This window comes from Aegilops tauschii, chromosome 4, assembly GCF_002575655.3.
Source record: "Aegilops tauschii subsp. strangulata cultivar AL8/78 chromosome 4, Aet v6.0, whole genome shotgun sequence".
In the NCBI taxonomy this organism is placed as follows: Eukaryota; Viridiplantae; Streptophyta; class Magnoliopsida; order Poales; family Poaceae; genus Aegilops; species Aegilops tauschii.
This window is the reverse complement of record NC_053038.3, coordinates 82044560-82064324: the sequence shown is the minus strand read 5'-3', so window position 1 is coordinate 82064324 and position 19765 is coordinate 82044560. Positions and strand designations below refer to the sequence as shown.

The 19765-nt window shown below is 46.1% G+C and overlaps 1 protein-coding gene across 1 annotated transcript; it reads right to left on the bottom strand.

Annotated features, from left to right (window-relative positions):
• Window positions 1-45: 45 nt before the first annotated feature.
• LOC109785724 (histone deacetylase 3-like) lies at window positions 46-1586 on the bottom strand. Its single transcript, XM_020344318.1, has 2 exons — window positions 570-1586; window positions 46-444 (listed from the first exon to the last, which is right to left on the bottom strand). The coding sequence occupies exons 1-2, from the start codon at window positions 1584-1586 to the stop codon at window positions 46-48; spliced, it is 1416 nt and encodes a 471-aa protein (XP_020199907.1).
• Window positions 1587-19765: the final 18179 nt, after the last annotated feature.

Genomic DNA, 19765 nt, shown 5'->3' with positions numbered 1-19765 from the left:
TCTAAGCTAGCTGAGATATAGCAAAACCGGTATTTGTTTGTACGTCTAGCATTTTTGCGACGATAGTCTCTTCCGCCCCAATTCTATGAAAATCCCGCGGAGGTCCGCGTTGTCGCACAGCAGGTGCAGCCTCTCCATAGGGTCTGCTTCTTCTTCATCATCATCGTCGTCGTCGTGGTGGCACAGGTCGTCGACGTCCATGCCTTGGGCCGCCGCGCCGCATGGCTCGTGGAACTGTATGCTCGGCGCGCAGTTGATCGCCGAGAGGTGCTCCAGGGCTTTCACCCTAATGACGGCCGCGTCCTTATTCTCCCCGCTGCTGCGGCTGCCGGGCGCCTCCGTGCGATACTGCAGCCTGTAACCCTGGCTCCTGTAGTAGTGATCATACGGATGGTGTGGTATCTCGTGGGCGATCTCGTCTTCCTTGCCCACGGCCACCGCCGTCTGTATGGAATGTGGATACAACGCAACAAATTAATTAAATTACAGAGTGGTCGTTTGCCATTAGATAGAGCTAGCTAGTGTTACTTTGCTCAATCACGAGTGAGTTCATGCATGTGCGTACGTACCTCGTAGCACCAGCAGGAGGCGACGTGGTTAATGGTGTAGCCGCCGCCGCCGAGGAGGAGCAGCGGCGCGTTGAATCCCCGCAGGTACCTGACGCACTCCGCGTGGCCGCCCACCGACAGCTCGAGGCCAGCGAGCCGGTCGCCGGAGAGCGAGTCGGCGCCGCACTGCAGCACCACGGCGTCCGGCTGGAACACCTGCATGGCCTTGCCCACGATCGGCTTGAACAGCTCATGGTACCCCTGGTCGTCCATGCCCTTCTTGAGCGGCACGTTGAGGGCGTGGTACCTGCCGGCCCCCTCGCCGACGTCGTCGATGCTCCCGGTGCCGGGGAAGAACTGGCTTTCGTACTGGTGGAAGGACAGCGTCATCACCTGGTTGGAGTCCGCGAAGGCCTTCTCCACGCCGTCCCCGTGGTGCCCGTCGATGTCCACGTACAGCACGCGCCGGAAGCGGCCGAGCAGCTGCTTGATGGCGAGCACGATGTCGTTGACGTAGCAGAAGCCGTTGGCGTGGCCCCGGCACGCGTGGTGCATGCCGCCGGACCAGTTGATGGCGACGTCGTGGTCGCCCCCGCATAGCGCGCGCGCCGCGGCCAGCGACCCGCCGGCGTAGCTCAGGCAGTACCCCATGAGGCCGTCGATGACGGGGTTGTCGTTCGTGCAGGCGCCGTCCAGGCGGCGCATGGGGCCGATGCCATGCTCCTCGGCCGTCCGCCGGAGATTGCCGTCGCTCATGTACGCGGCGGGGGTGAGCCTGCCGAGGAGGTCGACGTATTTCTGGTCGTGGAACGCCAGGAGCTCCTCCGGGCTGGCCGGCCTGGTGCGGAGGCGAGTCATGTCGTTGAGGAGGCCGTAGGAGGCGACGAGGGAGTGGGCCATCGCGACGCGGCGGGGCACCATCGAGTGTCCCTCGCCGTAGTCGACGTTGGAGATGCCCGGGTCGTAGTAGTAGCACACGCGCCGCTTCCTGCCGTCGGGGCACGACGGCGACGGCAGCGAGTTGGCGCCCATATCCATGGCTGGTTCTTGATTCCAGAACGAGAGAGAGATCCGTGATTTTTCAATCAATCGCGACGAACGAAATGCGTGGAGAAAGAACGTAGCACGCGCGTTCGCATATATGTGGAGCCAGCTACACATAGTCTGAGCTGGAGTCGGTCGCGGTCTCGAAGACGAGTCGGAACCTGTTAGTAACTTCCAAGCAACGGAACAACTTGGTCGATGCGAACGGAACAACCTTTTTTTTTCGGACCTTTGGCCAGAACCGAAGACCACCATCGAGACTGCCTCCCGGGTCGCACGCGCGTGCGGCTCCGGAGGCCCCCAAATCCCTAAACCAGAAGCCGCCGGATCTCCTCCCCCGGCAGCTGTCGCTGCCGGCAGTGGCGGCCGCGCCCGGCCGCCAAAGGCGGAGGGTGCTGGTGACGCCCCCATGACAGGCCCCTTCGCGCGGAGCGGGTCTTCCCCGGGGCCAGCCTTGGAGGTGGGGTGGCCAGTGGCATGATCTTGTTGCTGGTCACCGGAGCACGGCGGAGAGCACGGTGGTGCGAAGGAACCAGGTCAGGAGGCTGTTGTGCGGAGGAGGAGGAGGAAGGCGGTGCGCTGGCGCTGGTAGGCGGCGGCGGCGCGAGCACTCTGCCATGGAGGTGGCGGCGCTGAGGAGGCCCTGCCAGGAAGGAGATCCTGGCGGGCAGCGGGCGGTCGGCCGTCTCCATGCGGTGGGCGTGAGGTGATGCCCCCGGAAGCGTTGGCGCTGAAGCAGTGGATGGAGGTGCGGTCAGGTCCAGATCCGTTTCGATCTGGGCCTGTGGGGTTGGTTCCGCCGCGCGGCAGTGGAAAGACCACGACTTTCTTCTCACGGACGGCGCGGGTACTCGCGGTGTGGTTGGAGGCACAGCGGAGGGCACAGCGAGGGCGGGTGGTGTTGGACCACGGCTGCGCGGCTTCGATGGATTTGCTGCAGTGACGGCAGTGCGAGGCTTCAGGAACAGTGCTGCCGGTACCTCGTCGGAGTGGAGATGTGCACATTACGGATGAAAATCCTGTCCGGTTTTGGCCGGCCGGCGTCGATGGCACCCACGGGTGTCATTCCCCTCTCTGGAGGCGACGTCGAGTGTGTCGCCATCTCCCTCGTGCTTGGTGTTGGCAGTTGTCTCCGGGCGAAAGCCTTGGTCCTCTGGAGCGGCATGATGTCGGCGTCTGCGACGTCGTTTCTCTGTTGGGAGCATCGTGCGAGGAGACTGAGTTTCCTGTTGTCGCTACTCTGGTGCTCGTCGTGGCCCTGACCGCTCTCCTCCGGCGCTATGTATGGTCGTCGCGGATGAATCCAAAGGAAGCTGGAGTTGCTGTTCTTCGGAGGTGTTCGGTGTCGATCAAGACGCGGCGAGGTGTTTCGGTTTTTGGGCAGGTTTTTCCGTGTTCTAGTTGTGTTGTCGTGTGTGGCTGTCCTGAGATAGTCGGATGTGGTGTGGTGCTACGCTCGTTGTTCGCAGTGAGTGGTAGAGGTTATGTACTAATTTTCTCTCCTTCTATAAAGCTATGGTACGCAATTTCCGTACCCTCAAAAAAAATTTTTTTTTTAAAAAAGCTAACGCCCACACGTGTGGGCGTTTATACATCGCCCACACGCCTCCATCACCACTCATTTTGCCATGTATGAACAGATGACATCAGCAGAAATCTTTTGGTTTTCGTCTTAAAAATGTTTTATCTCCTAATTAAAAAAGCGAATTAAAAATCCGTTTTCACCATTAAATCCGTCTCGACGAGATCTTCAAAACTAGACCCCATGTTGATATGTTTCGACAAATTTTTTCCCCAAAAGTTGCCATGAAAATATTTGCCATAGTGCTTAAACTCAAGTTGCCATGTGGCAATTTTAGTTTGTAGATCATGGCAATTTTAGTTCTTCGATGATGGCAATTTCAGTACTTTGACCATGAAAATATATTTTTTTATGAACCATGACAATTTTAAGTGCATGTATCATGGCAATTTTAATTTATGATGCATGGCAAGTCTAGTTTCTTAATTCCCCCTTTTTATAATATGTCAAAAATAACTTTTAAATGTAGAAGAAAATAGCTGAAACATATTATGGCAACTTCAGTGTAAACATCATGGCAATTCATGTGCAATAGACACGGCAACTTTTAACAAAAAAAATCGTCGAAATATATTGATATGAGATCTAGTTTCGAAGATCTCGTCGCGAGGGATTTAATGGTGAAAACGGATCTTCAATCGGATTTTTCATTTAAGAGATAAAACATTTTAAAAACAAAAAATCCAAAAAGATTTCCACATGCATGCATGCGGTGACATGGCGTAGTCTGTGTGCTATAAGGCGTGTGGGCGGGTTTAGCTCCCACTGCACGTGTGGGCGTTAGCGTTGTCCTTTTTTTCTTCTCTGGCGTACACTTCCATGTTGTTCTCTCAATCAAATAGACACATTAAAGTGACGCCTCCATGTCCGAACTGCGATCCAGGAGAGGAGGCTGTGAAGCGCACGACCGTCCACACTGTAAAAAGTCGAAAGAGATCATGCCATACATTCCGGAACTGGAGGAAGGTGAAGTAGTTCTTGATCATCTTCTTCTGAACATTCCGGAACAGGAGGTTTCCATTGTTGGCCTCAGACATTTCCATGAGACCGTCGCAATCTTGTTCTTTGTATATTTGGTGGGAGAGAAGAAAACTTACTCATGGTGAACCAACCTAGAACACTGAAAGAGTTGTGTATTCAGTCGTGCTCTAACGACAACAGATTACCTCCTCTTTCTCCCCTTGTCTTATTTCTAAATTCGGAAGTTCGCATCGACTATGTTTGTGCCAGGTAAAGCTAAATGTCGATGATACCTTTGATGCAGACCGATCACATGCATCAGTCAGAATTGTGATACATGGCAACAATAGAGAGATGATCGCCGTGGGGAACAAGTAGATAGAAACTAGAATGAGGCCCACACATAGAATCTGAATGGTGCCCTGACGTTATATCGGCTCAAGCCATTGGCCTTCTATTTGTCCTCTCCTTAGCATAGCCCCGACAATGCTGAGGCGATCTCAACAATGAAAGAAGGAGGTCGATTGCCCAGGCGCGACATCTGCTATCTTTGACGATTGTATGACTTAGAGCATCTCCAGCCGCGTCCCCAACAGGCCCCCCAGGCGATTTTCGGCGCTAGCGCCGAAAAAACGCCCCAGTCGCGCCCCCAGGACGCCGAAATCCGCCGACTCGGCCCGTTTTTGGGCCCGGCGATCGCAGGCCGAACCCGGTGCACTGGGGGGCGCTCGGGGGCTTCGGCGCAAGGGAAAAGCACGTTTGGCCCACACCGTCAGGCGAAAAGTCAAGTCTTTCTTCCAGATTCGCCTCACACGCCCCGCGCGCTCGGCCGCCAACCGGCTGATCCCGGCGCCGCCCACCGCCCGCCACCGCTAGATAGCCCATCCCCGCCGAAAAAAGAGCAGAGGTTTCGCCGAGGCAGCCCCTCCACCACCAGCTGGGCGATTTTTCCGGTGTTTTCGCCGTGGATGGGTAGTGTAGCGGCGGGTACGCGCCCACCGTGCCCGCAAGGTGTTCGGCGATTTGCTTGCCTCGGCAATGGACTCAGACGACGAGGAAGCGCTCGCCGCGTTGCTGGAGGAGGAAGCCGAGGCCGACGTCCAGGAAGAGGAACATGTCATGGTCCTCGCCGCCCTCGCCGGCCTGCTGGCGAGTGATAACCCACAAGTATAGGGGATCGCAACAGTTTTCGACGGTAGAGTATTCAACCCAAATTTATTGATTCGACACAAGAGGAGCCAAAGAATATTCTCAAGTATTACCAGTTGAGTTGTCAATTCAACCACACCTGGATAACTTAATATCTGCAGCAAAGTATTTAGTAGCAAAGTAGTATAGAAGTAACGGTAACAGTGGCAAAAATAACAGTAGCAGCTTTGTAGTAATTGTAATAGTGGCAACGGAAAAGTAACTAAGCAAAGATCAATATATGAAAAGCTCGTAGGCATTGGATCAATGATGAATAATTTTGTCGGATGCGATTCCTCATGCAATAGTTATAACATAGGGTGACACAGAACTAGCTCCAGTTCATCAATGTAATATAGGCATGTATTCCGAATATAGTCATACGTGCTTATGGAAAAGAACTTGCATGACATCTTTTGTCCTACCCTCCCGTGGCAGCGGGGTCCTATTGAAAACTAAGGGATATTAAGGCTTCCTTTTAATAGAGTACCGGACCAAAGCATTAACACTTAGTGAATACATGAACTGCTCAAACTACGGTCATCACCGGGAGTGGTCCCGATTATTGTCACTTCGGGGTTGCCGGATCATAACACATAATAGGTGACTATAGACTTGCAAGATAGGATCAAGAACTCATATATATTCATGAAAACATAATAGGTTTAGATCTGAAATCATGGCACTCGGGCCCTAGTAACAAGCATTAAGCATAGCAAAGTCATAGCAACATCAATCTCATAACATAATGGATACTAGGGATCAAACCCTAACAAAACTAACTCGATTACATGATAAATCTCATCCAGCGACCCATCACCGTCCAGCAAGCCTACGATGGAATTACTCACGCACGGCGGTGAGCATCATGAAATTGGTGATGGAGGATGGGTGATGACGACGATGGCGACGGATTCCCCTCTCCGGAGCCCCGAATGGACTCCAGATCAGCCCTCCCGAGAGAGATTAGGGCTTGGCGGCGGCTCCGTATCGTAAAACGCGATGAATCCTTCTCTTTGATTTTTTTCTCCCCGAACATGAATATATAGAGTTGGAGTTGAGGTCGGTGGAGCACCAGGGGGCCCGCGAGGCAGGGGGGCGTGCCCAGGGGGCAGGCGCGCCCCCCACCCTCGTGGACATGGTGTGGGCCCCCTGGTCTTGATTCTTTCGCCAGTATTTTTTATTAATTCCAAAAATATTCTCCGTGAAGTTTCAGGTCATTCTGAGAACTTTTATTTCTGCACAAAAATAACACCATGGCAATTCTGCTGAAAACAGCGTCAGTCCGGGTTAGTTCCATTCAAATCATGCAAGTTAGAGTCCAAAACAAGGGCAAAAGTGTTTGGAAAAGTAGATACGATGGAGACGTATCAACTCCCCCAAGCTTAAACCTTTGCTTGTCCTCAAGCAATTCAGTTGACAAACTGAAAGTGATAAAGAAAAAGTTTGACAAACTCTGTTTGCTCTTGTTGTTGTAAATATGTAAAGCCAGCATTCAAGTTTTCAGCAAAGATTATGAATTAACCATATTCACAATAACATTTAGGTCTCATGTTTACTCATATCAATGGCATAATCAACTAGCGAGCAATAATAATAAATCTCGGATGACAACACTTTCTCAAAACAATCATAATATGATATAATAAGATGTTATCTCGCTAGCCCTTTCTGAGACCGCAAAACATAAATGCAGAGCACCTCTGAAGATCAAGGACTGACTAAACATTGTAATTCATGGTAAAAGAGATCCAGTCATAGTCATACTCAATATAAATTAATAATAATGGATGCAAATGATAGCAGTGCTCTCCAACTGGTGCTTTTTAATAAGAGGATGATGACTCAACATAAAATTGAATAGATAGGCCCTTCGCGGAGGAAAGCAGGGATTTGTAGAGGTGCCAGAGCTCGGTTTTTGAAATAGAGATAAATAATATTTTGAGTGGCATATTTTCATTGTCAACCTAACAACCGAGAGATCTCGATATCTTCCATGCTACACACATTATAGGCGGTTCCCAAACAGAATGGTAAAGTTTATACTCCCCCTACCACCAACAAACATCAATCCATGGCTTGTCCGAAACAATGGGTGCCTCCAACTAACAACAATCCCGGGGAGTTTTGTTTGCAATTATTTTGATTTGATTTGAGCATGGGACTGGGCATCCCGGTGACCAGCCATTTTCTCGTGAGTGAGGAGCGGAGTCCACTCCTCTTGAGAATAACCCGCCTAGCATGGAAGATACAGACAACCCTAGTTGATACATGAGCTATTCGAGCATACAAAACAGAATTTCATTTGAAGGTTTAGAGTTTGGCACATACAAATTTACTTGGAACGGCAGGTAGATACCGCATATAGGAAGGTATAGTGGACTCATGTGGAATTACTTTGGGGTTTATGGAAGTGGATGCACAAGCAGTATTCCCGCTTAGTACAAGTGAAGGCTAGAAAAAGACTGGGAAGCGACCAACTAGAGAGTGACAACAGTCATGAACATGCATTAAAATTAATAAACATTGAGTGCAAGCATGAGTAGGATATAATCCACCATGAACATAAATATCGTGGAGGCTATGTTGATTTTGTTCAACTACATGTGTGAACTTGTGCCAAGTCAAGCCACTCGAATCATTCAAAGGAGGATACCACCCTATCATACCACATCACAACCATTTTAATAGCATGTTGACACGCAAGGTGAAGCATTATAAACTCCTAGCTAATTAAGCATGGCATAAGCAACTATATTCTCTAATTGTCATTGCCAACATGTTTCATTCATAATAGGCTGAATCAGGAACGATGAACTAATCATATTTACAAAAACAAGAGAGGTCGAGTTCATACTAGCTTCTCTCATCTCAATCAGTCCATCATATATCGTCGTTATTGCCTTTCACTTGAACGACCGAATGGTGTGGATAATAATAATGGTGCATGTGCAATTGGACTAAGCTGGAATCTGCAAGCATCTAATACAAGGAGAAGACAAGGTAATATGGGCTCTTGGTTAAATTAACAGTAATGCATATAAGAGCCACTTCAACATTTTCATTATGGTCTTCTCCTCTCGACCCCCAAAGAACAAGAAAAGAAATAGAACTATTTACACGGGAAAGCTCCCAACAAGCAAAAGAAGAACGAGAAATCTTTTTGGATTTTCTTTTAATTATTACTACTACAAGCATGGAAAGTAAACTAGCTAAAAGCTACAACTAAATTTTTTTTGGTTTTTCTTAAGGTTTTTCAAACACACAAGAAGAAAACAAGAAAAAGGAAAATAAACTAGCATGGATAGTACAATGAAAAGTATGAGCAACGTCAACTAGAATGAGTGTGTGAACATGAATGTAATGTCGGTGAGAAATACGTACTCCCCCAAGCTTAGGCTTTTGGCCTAAGTTGGTCTATGCCCATGGATGAAAGTGCACTACAAAAAAATACACTTCCGTGATGATACGTGTTTGTCACAGTAGGTCGCGTTTTTTGTCATGCATGTACATCCATGACAAATTTATGACAGAATCAAGATAGTCATACCTGTGCTGTCGTAGAAGTGTTCCATGACATTACCAAAATTATCATCACGGAAGTGTCCACTTCCATGACGATAAATCGTGCATCACAGAAGTGCTTTCTCAAGGGTGACCGACACGTGGCATCCACCGTAACAGAACGCCGTTAAGCTATCGGGTCGGGTTTTGGATCCGATAACCCGTTAACAGCCCCGAGTAATGGGGATTTTCCACGTGTAAAATCATCATTGGTTGGAGGAGACATGTGTCAGGTCCGCGTTGGCACAGGTGTCACTCATCCAATGGGCGAGATGCGCCTATAATATGTTGACACGTGGACCGGCCCATCAAGTTTAAATGGGCCGGCCCAACTGAAGGCCCACAAGTTTCTGCGGACCATAATGGGCCGGCCCAGCTAAAGGCCCACAAGATTTTGCGGGCCATAATGGGCCGGCCCAGGTAAAGGCCCACAAGATTTTTGTGTGCCATAATGGGCCGGCCCAGGTAAAGGCCCACAAGATTCTTGTGGATCATAATGGGCCGGCCCAGCTAAAGGCCCATGAGATTTCGCCGACATTAATGGGCCGGCCCAGCTGTAGGCCCACAAGATTTTGAGGACCCTAGTAGGCCGGCCCATTAACTGGCTGCCATGTTTTGGGCCAAATGCTGGCCCATATTTGATCCGGTCCATTAATGGCCTGCCACGCTCCGGGCCTAATAGTGGCCCATATGAGATCCGCCCCGTTAAAAGCCTACCATGTTCTGGGCCAAATTACGGCCCAGATCAGGTCCGACCCTTTAAGAGGCTTTGGGCTCAATTATGGCCCATATCAGATTCGGCCCGTCAACTGGACACTATGCTTTTGGGCCCACTTGCTAAAGGCCCACTTGCTAAAGGCCCACTTAGTAATTCGGCCTGATATTAGTTTTGGCCTGTTAAGGGCCCGTTTAACATTTCGGACTTATATTAATTTCGGCCTGTTAAAAGCCCGTCATATAGTTGGGCCTAACTACGGCCCGGTTTGCATCTGCCCTGCTCGCAGCCGATATCTGATTAGGCCAAACAAGGACCGAGACAATTTTGGCCTGTTAAAAGCCCGTGATTTGATTCGCACAATCATGGTCCGGGGTTCATTTCGGGCTGCTGCCGGCCCGTGAGCTGTTCGGCACGTTTCAGGCCCAACCTACATCGTGATTGCATGACGGCCCGATTATGTACCGTAATTTTACGGTTTGGCCGGTTTACTGCGAAGACAGGATATATATACAGTAAAATAACTGCAGTATCGTGAATAAGAAAAAACCTAGACTATACAATAAAGAAATTAGGGCATATTACATCCACTGGGCATCAAAGTTCTCCACTATGATAATAAAGCACAAGCAGACAACAGATTACATGCACTGGGCATCAAAGATCGCCACCAGTGCAAATAAACACGCCGACAAAATAATATACAAAACCGACAGCACTTCAATAGAGTTCAAGAAAGGTTAGCCATGCTGGGGAGCTGCAGTGCAAGCAGCTGAGCAAGATGATGAGACTGCGCTTGTTCAACACTTATATCTTCCTCACTCTGAAAGATAAACAAGCAGACAGATGATAGGTTTTGCACATAAAAGTATCAGTGCTGACAATTCATCACATTTCTTACTGACGAATAAAGTGACACAGTTTCAAATTGCATTAACACAATATGGTATTGTTCAGGTCAAGACATGGCAGGAAATGACATTGTGAAGCAGTTAGCAGCTTCACGACACCACTAGATTACAGATCAAGAACTCATAAGTATCAATGGTTAGTGTGCTGTCAATTTATACCATTTCAGATTGGCTAATAAAGAGACGGTTTAAATAATAGTAGAATGATATGACATTGTTCATAGTTAAGCCATTGCAGAATATGACATTGTGCTGTAGTGGGTAGGTTCACCACACCACTGGATTACCGATGAAGAACAGAAGCATACATGCAGTGCAAAAGAAGATCACTTGCTCTGTATAGTTTAATTTACATGGTATGAAGAAGGAACTTGGTTGTACAACTGAAAACTTAAATTGAGAAAGGACAAACTTTTATTTATGAACTACATAATAAACTTTAAACAAGCAATTTGATGCAAACACCAAAAATAAACAGTTGTTGCAGTCATGCCTAACCAAATATATACAACAAAGTTTAAAGGCTTGAGATGGACAAACTTACATTATTGGTGAAGACAGGCTCTATAAAGGCCTTGTCCATGCTGATGGGGGGGGGGCAATTCAAGAAGTTTACCACAGAATCTTCTTCAAAAGCATTGCCTTTATTCTACATTTTGTTAAGAGTAAATATAGATGTGATAATATACGAAAAAATGGAGAATATTTAAGATAAGATGAAGAGTGATGCTACATAACCAAGTAGCTATAAATGTAAGTGCAGCGATACAGGCAAAAGGTACAGCCAAGAGCAATGCACAGCTAAACTTCTTCAGTACCAACCTTATGGTAAGAGTAAATATAGATCTGATGTGTAGAAAATGGAGGGCAAAGGAAAATAAGTTGCAGAGTGATGGTACATGAACAACTACCTGTCATTATAAGTACACTGATAAAGGACAGCATGTACTTACAAGAACAATGCAGAGCTAAAAAAACATTGGCATTGGATATATTCTACACTAATGTAATCATTCATACAGATCAGATAATTTGGAGCGAACAATTGATAAGCAAGCTATCATCCATACTGCTGTCACATAATGAACCAGGTATGTATGCAAGTACAGTGATACAGGACAATAGGTACTAACAAGAGCAAAGCAGCGGGCAGCATATTTGCGATATCATGTCGTTCTTGTCAAACCAGAATTCCTCTTTGAGCAGATTTCCTGCAAAAAAGATCCGTAAGGCACATGCGGAAAAGTAGAAGTTCAAATTGTCATGTGATTTCATAGACAGTACCTCATCCTGGGAACGAGACCAGTGCATAACAAGGTTTTTCCATTCAATGTCTTCTAAATTTAGCACAGGAGACTTCACCGGAAATTCGTTTATAGACTTGCCATCAAAGTGTGATTTCCTCAGGTAACACCGATACTGCTGCAATGCTTCCTTGAAAAGCACAAGCAAGCTTTGCTCGTCATGACTATCCAGATTGACCCTCGCCTAGTTACAACAATGTAATGTAAATCATTGATGTGTTCAATCAGCAGAAAACAGGAAAATAATAACCATGAATAATAGCACTTACACGTAAGTTGGACAGGAAGATGTGAAAATGGTGTTTGTCTTCACAATAATCTTCCCATGATGGGAATATATGCACGTAGTCCCTAACAACATTGAAAGCACTGTCTTTTAAACTGGGAATAAATGGAATGGGGTTCCAATCTGCAGGAATTGGCCGTCTCTGCAGTTGGGATAGGTCTTCGGCCGGTGGACTTGCTGTACTTTTTGCTGGAGCGGGATTTTTCTGTGGTACAGCTGGTGCTATGGCAAATGAAATCGGTATACCTTTTGCTGGAGTGCAGGTCCTGTGTGGTGGGGCTAGTGGTGTGGCCAGTGAAGTATGGGTACAGTCTGCTGGAGTCGGTCCTACGTTTAGTGTCACTAGTTGTACAGCCAATATAAGTGGGGTGCTGTCTGATTTCTCCGGCACCACCACGTTTTTCAAGGACTTTGTTGGTGCTCCTTCAGGTTCGGCAATCACCCTCTTCCTTTTTGATGTCTGATGCACAAGAATAGTATTTGAGTGGAAAAACATGGTATGATGACAGATGGAATATGTATTGATAATGGATGGGCATGGCATCTCGACATATATGATGAGTAAACTAAGCAGATGGCGGTGCAACAAAGTAGAAGAAATGCAAGACAACATATGCAAGATACCCGCAATCAATAAAACATTGCCAAATTAGAACAGGCACCTTGATGGGTGAACAGGACAGGCCATCTGCCTTTGACTCCTCGAGGTTAGAATAGTCATTAGGATCATATTCTGTACAAGAATCAACAGGTGGGGAGCGTATGAGTTTCATTGCATCCAGAATGGCACTCAATGCATTGGTGCCAATTTTGTCAGTCATTGCAGTGTTTAGCTTCAAGAGTGGACTGCTGCTAGTGTGACACAAAGCAGCTACACAGATCATAGTGTAGATATAACGGGAAAACCTTAAGCATCAGAGTAAAATCAGCAAAAGTGGAACTTGCTGGAATATATGTGCTAGTATTGCCGGTACGGCTAGAAAGGCTTCGGATACCAGCTCTCTTCAAGTGAAGGTGCGGTACTGTTAATATCAGTGTAACTCTCAAAGGCGACACAGCTCCCCGCATTCCCTTGCTATTCTTATAGGATTCAAGTGGGCAGGCCACTACAAATCCTATTCCTATGTTTACAAGATCCTACGAATCAAAGAGGCTCAAAGTGTCCATCATAACCGACCGTATAGACCTCTACACTGCAAATGTCCCTGCTCATCTTCAGTACAAGGAACATACTGTACTACTATCATACTCCCTCCGTTCCAAAATATAAGTCTTGGTAGAGATTTCCACTATGGATCACATATAGATGTATCCAGGTACATTTTAGAGTGTAGATTCACTCATTTTGCTCCATATGTAGTCCATGGTGGAATCTATACAAAGACTTGTATTTGGGAACGGAGAGAGTACATATTAAAGAAGAACGGAAGAGGAACATGGTAAAGAAGAGCAAGCAGATTTTGGATAATAAAATGTTGGTTGCGCAGTGCCCACACTGTTGGGGAACGTAGCAGAAATTTAAAATTTTCTACGTATCACCAAGATCAATCTATGGAGTCATCTAGCAATGAGAGAGAGGGGAGTGCATCTACATACCATTGTAGATCGCGCGCGGAAGCGTTCAAGAGAACGGGGTTGATGGAGTCGTACTCGTCGTGATCCAAATCACCGATGATCCTAGCGCCGAACGGACGGCACCTCCACGTTCAACACACGTACGGAGCGGGGACGTCTCCTCCTTCTTGATCCAGCAAGGGGGAGAAGAAGTTGATGGAGATCCAGCAGCACGACGACGTGGTGGTGGAAGTAGCGGGATCCCGGCAGGGCTTCGCCAAGCGCAAGCGGGGAGGAAGAGGTGTCACGGGAGGGAGGGAGGCGCCAGGGCTTGGGGTGCTGCTCCCATGCGCCTCCCACTATATATAGGGGTGGAGGGGGCTGGTTTCTTGCCCTCCAAGTCCATTGGGGAGTTGGCAAAGGTGGGGGAAAGAAATCCCATCATTTCCCTTCCCCACCGATTGTTATCCCCCTTTTTAGGGATCTTGATCTTATCCCTTCGGGATATGGTCTTATTCCTTCTAAGGTGGGATCTTGGTGCGCCTTGACCAGGGGTGTGGGGCCTTGCCCCCACTACCCACGTTCATGTGGGTCCCCCCATGCAGGTGGGCCCCACTTCGGAACCTTCTAGAACCTTCCCGGTACAATACCGAAAAATCCCGAACATTTTCCGGTGGCCAAAATAGGACTTCCCATATATAAATCTTTACCTCCGGACCATTCCGGAACTCCTCGTGACGTCCGGGATCTCATCCGGGACTCCGAACAACTTTTGGTTAACCGCATACTAATATCTCTACAACTCTAGCGTCACCGAACCTTAAGCGTGTAGACCCTACGGGTTCGGGAGACATGCAGACATGACCGAGACGACTCTCCGGTCAATAACCAACAGCGGGATATGGATACCCATGTTGGCTCCCACATGTTCCACGATGATCTCATCGGATGAACCACGATGTCGAGGATTCAATCAATCCCGTATACAATTCCCTTTGTCAATCGGTACGTTACTTGCCCGAGATTCGATCGTCGGTATCCCAATACCTTGTTCAATCTCGTTACCGGCAAGTCACTTTACTCGTACCGTAACACATGATCCCGTGGCTAACTCCTTAGTCACATTGAGCTCATTATGATGATGCATTACCGAGTGGGCCCAGAGATACCTCTCCGTCATACGGAGTGACAAATCCCAGTCTCGATTCGTGCCAACCCAACAAACACTTTCGGAGATACCTGTAGTGCACCTTTATAGCCACCCAGTTACGTTGTGACGTTTGGTACACCCAAAGCATTCCTACGGTATCCGGGAGTTGCACAATCTCATGGTCTAAGGAAATGATACTTGACATTAGAAAAGCTCTAGCAAACGAACTACACGATCTTGTGCTATGCTTAGGATTGGGTCTTGTCCATCACATCATTCTCCTAATGATGTGATCCCGTTATCAATGACATCCAATGTCCATAGTCAAGAAACCATGACTATCTGTTGATCAACGAGCTAGTCAACTAGAGGCTCACTAGGGACATGTTGTGGTCTATGTATTCACACATGTATTACGGTTTCCAGTTAATACAATTATAGCATGAACAACAGACAATTATCATGAACAAGGAAATACAATAATAACCATTTTATTATTGCCTCTAGGGCATATTTCCAACAGTCTCCCACTTGCACTAGAGTCAATAATCTAGTTCACATCACCATGTGATTAACACTCAAAGTTCACATCGCCATGTGACTAATACCCAAGAGTTTACTAGAGTCAATAATCTAGTCCACATCACCATGTGATTAACAATCAATGAGTTCTAGGGTTTGATCATGTTATGCTTACGAGAGAGGTTTTAGTCAACGGGTCTGCAATATTCAGATCCGTGTGTGCTTTACAAATCTCTATGTCATCTTGTAGATGCAGCTACCACGCGCTACTTGGAGCTATTCCAAATAACTGCTCTACTATACGAATCCAGTTCACTACTCAGAGTCATCCGGATTAGTGTCAAAGTTTGCATCGACGTAACCCTTTACGACGAACCCCCTTTCCACCTCCATAATCGAGAAAATTCCTTAGTCCACTAGATACTAAGGATAAGTTCGACCGTTGTCATGTGAACCCTTCTGGATCACTATTTTACCCCTTGACTAACTCATGGCAAGGCACACTTCAGGTGCGGTACACAACATATCATATTGTAGAGCCTACGTCTAAAGCATAGGGGACGACCTTCGTCCTTTCTCTTTCTTCTGCCGTGGTCAGGTCTTGAGTCTTACTCAATACTCACACCTTGTAACACAGCCAAGAACTCCTTCTTTGCTGATCTATTTTGAACTCCTTCAAAATCTTGTCACGGTATGTATTCATTTGAAATTACTATTAAGCGTTTTTGATCTATCCTTATAAATCTTGATGCTCAATGTTCAAGTAGCTTAATCCAGGTTTTCCATTAAAAACACTTTTCAAATAACCCTGGATGCTTTCCAGAAATTCTACATCATTTCTGATCAACAATATGTTAAGAACATATACTCATCGAAAATTCTATAGTGCTCCCACTCACTTCTTTGGAAATACAAGTTTCTCATGAACTTTGTATAAACCCAAAATCTTTGATCATCTCATCAAAGCGTTCATTCCAACTCCGAGATGCTTACTCCAATCCTTAGAAGGATTGCTAGAGCTTTGCATACTTGTTAGCATCTTTCAGGATTGACAAAACCTTCTGGTTGTATCACATACAACCTTTCCTCAAGAAAATCGTCGAGGAAACAATGTTTTGACATCCTATCTGCAAGATTTCATAAATAATGCAGTAACTGCTAATATAATTCTAACAGACTCTTAGCATCGCTACGAGTGAGAAAGTCTCATCGCAGTCAACTCCTTGAACTTGCCGGAAAACATCTTAACGACAAGTCGAGCTTTCTTAATGGTGACACTTACCATCATTGTCTGTCTTCCCTTTAAAATCCATCTGTACCTAATAGCCTTACGACCATCAAGTAGTTCTTTCAAAGTCTATACTTTGTTTTCATACATGGATCCTCTCGGATTTTATGGCCTCGAGCCATTCGTCGGAATCCGGGCCCACCATCGCTTCTCCATAGCTCGTAGGTTCATTGTTGTCTAGAAACATGACTTCCAAGACAGGATTACGTACCACTCTGAAGTAGTACGCATCCTTGTCGTCCTATGAGGTTTGGTAGTGACTTGATCTAAAGTTTCATGATCACTATCATAAGCTTCCACTTCAATTGGTGCAGGTGCCACAGGAACAACTTCCTGTGCCCTGCTACACATTAGTTGAAGTGACGGTTCAATGACCTCATCAAGTCTCCACCATCCTCCCACTCAATTCTTTCGAGAGGAACTATTCCTCGAGAAAGGACCCGTTTCTAGAAACAATCACTTTTGCTTCCAGATCTGAAATAGGAGGTATACCCAACTCTTTTGGGTATTCTATGAAGATGCATTTATCCGCTTTGGGTTCGAGCTTATCAGCCTGAAACTTTTTCACATAAGCATCGCAGCCCCAAACTTTTAAGAAACGACAGCTTAGGTTTCTCTAAACCATAGTTCATACGGTGTCGTCTCAACGGAATTTTGTGGTGCCCTATTTAAAGTGAATGCGGTTGTCTCTAATGCCTAACCCATAAACGATAGTTGTAATTCGATAAGAGACATCATGGTATGCACCATATCCAATAGGGTGCAGTTATGATGTTCGGACACACCATCGCAATATGGTGTTCCAGGCGGTATTAGTCGTGAAACAATTTCCACAATTTCTTAATTGTGTGCCAAACTCGTAACTCAGATATTCATCTCTATGATCATATCACAGACATTTTATCCTCTTGTCACGACGATCTTCAACTTCACTCTGAAATTACTTGAACCTTTCAATAATTCAGACTTGTGTTTCATCAAGTAAATATTCTCAGCATCTACTCAAATCATCTGTGAAGTAAGAACATAACGATATCCACTGCGTGCCTCAGCACTCATTGGACTACACACATCAAATGTATTACTTCCAACAAGTTGCTCTCTTGTTCCATCTTACTGAAAACGAGGCCTTTCAGTCATCTTGCCCATGTGGTATGTTTTGCATGTCTCAAGTGATTCAAAATCAAGTGAGTCCAAATGATCCATCTGTATGGACTTTCTTCATGCATATATACTAATAGACATGGTTCGCATGTCTCAATCTTTTCAAAAATGAGTGAGTCCAAAGATCCATCAACATGGAGCTTCTTCATGCATTTTATACCAATATGACTCAAGTGGCAGTGCCACAAGTATGTGGTACTATCATTACTATCTTATATCTTTTGGCATGAACATGTGTATCACTACGATCGAGATTCAATAAACCATTCATTTTAGGTGCAAGACCATTGAAGGTATTATTCAAATAGACAGAGTAACCATTATTCTCCTTTAATGAATAACCGTATTGCGATAAACATAATCCAATCATGTCTATGCTCAACGCAAACACCAAATAATTATTATTTAGGTTTAACCCCAATCTCGATGGTAGAGGGAGCATGCGATGCTTGATCACATCAACCTTGGAAACACTTCCAACACATATCGTCATCTCACCTTTAGCTAGTCTCCGTTTATTCCGCAGTTTTTATTTTGAGTTACTAACACTTAGCAACCGAACCGGTATCTAGTACCCTGGTGCTACTAGGAGTACTAGTAAAGTACACATTAATATAATGTATATCCAATATACTTCTGTCGACCTTGCCAGCCTTCTCATCTACGAAGTATCTAGGGTAGTTCTGCTTCAGTGACCGTTCCCCTCATCTCAGAAGCACTTAGTCTCGGGTTTGGGTTCAACCTTGGGTTTCTTCACTAGAGCAGCAACTGATTTGCCGTTTCATGAAGTATCCCTTCTTGCCCTTGCCCTTCCAGAAACTAGTGGTTTTACTAACCATCAACAATTGATGCTCCTTCTTGATTTCTACTTTCGCGGTGTCAAACATCGCGAGTTGCTCAAGGATCATCATGTCTATCCCTGATATGTTATAGTTCATCACGAAGCTCTAATAGCTTGGTGGCAGTGACTATGGAGAACCATCACTATCTCATCTGGAAGATTAACTCCCACTCGATTCAAGTGATTGTAGTACTCAGACAATCTGAGCACATGCTCAACGATTGAGCTTTTCTCCCTTAGTTTGCAGGCTTAAGAAACTTGTCAGAGGTCTCATACCTCTTGACGTGGTCATTAGTCTGAAATCCCAATTTCAGTCTTTGGAACATCTCATATGTTCTGCGACGTTTCAAAACCGTCTTTGGTGCCACAATTTTAAACCGTTAGCATCACACACTGAACTATCACGTAGTCATCAAAACGTGTATGTCAGATGTTTCGTAACATCTACAGATGACGCTCGAGGTTCAGCACACCGAGCGGTGTATTAAGGACATAAGCCTTCTGTGCAGCAATGAGGACAATCCTCAGTTTACGGACCCAGTCCGCATAATTGCTACTATCAACTTTCAACTAAATTTTCTCTAGGAACATATCTTAGTAGAACTAAAGCGTAAGCTACGACATTATTTGCAAAGACCTTTTGACTATGTTCATGATAATTAAGTTCATCTGATTATTTAATGAACTCCCACTTAGATAGACATCCCTCTAGTCATCTAAGTGATACATGATCCGAATCGACTAGGCCGTGTCCGATCATCACGTGAGACGGACTAGTCATCATCGGTGAACATCTCCATGTTGATCGTATCTACTATACGACTCATGTTCGACCTTTCGGTCTCTTGTGTTCCGAGGCCATGTCTGTACATGCTAGGCTCGTCAAGTCAACCTAAGTGTTTTGCTTGTGTTCCGAGGCCATGTCTGTACATGCTAGGCTCGTCAACACCCGTTGTATGCGAACGTTAGAATCTATCACACCCGATCATCACGTGGTGCTTCGAAACAACGAACCTTCGCAACGGTGCACAGTTAGGGGGAACACATCTCTTGAAATTTTAGTGAGGGATCATCTTATTTATGCTACCGTCGTTCTAAGCAAATAAGATGTAAACATGACAAACATCACATGCAAACCATAAAG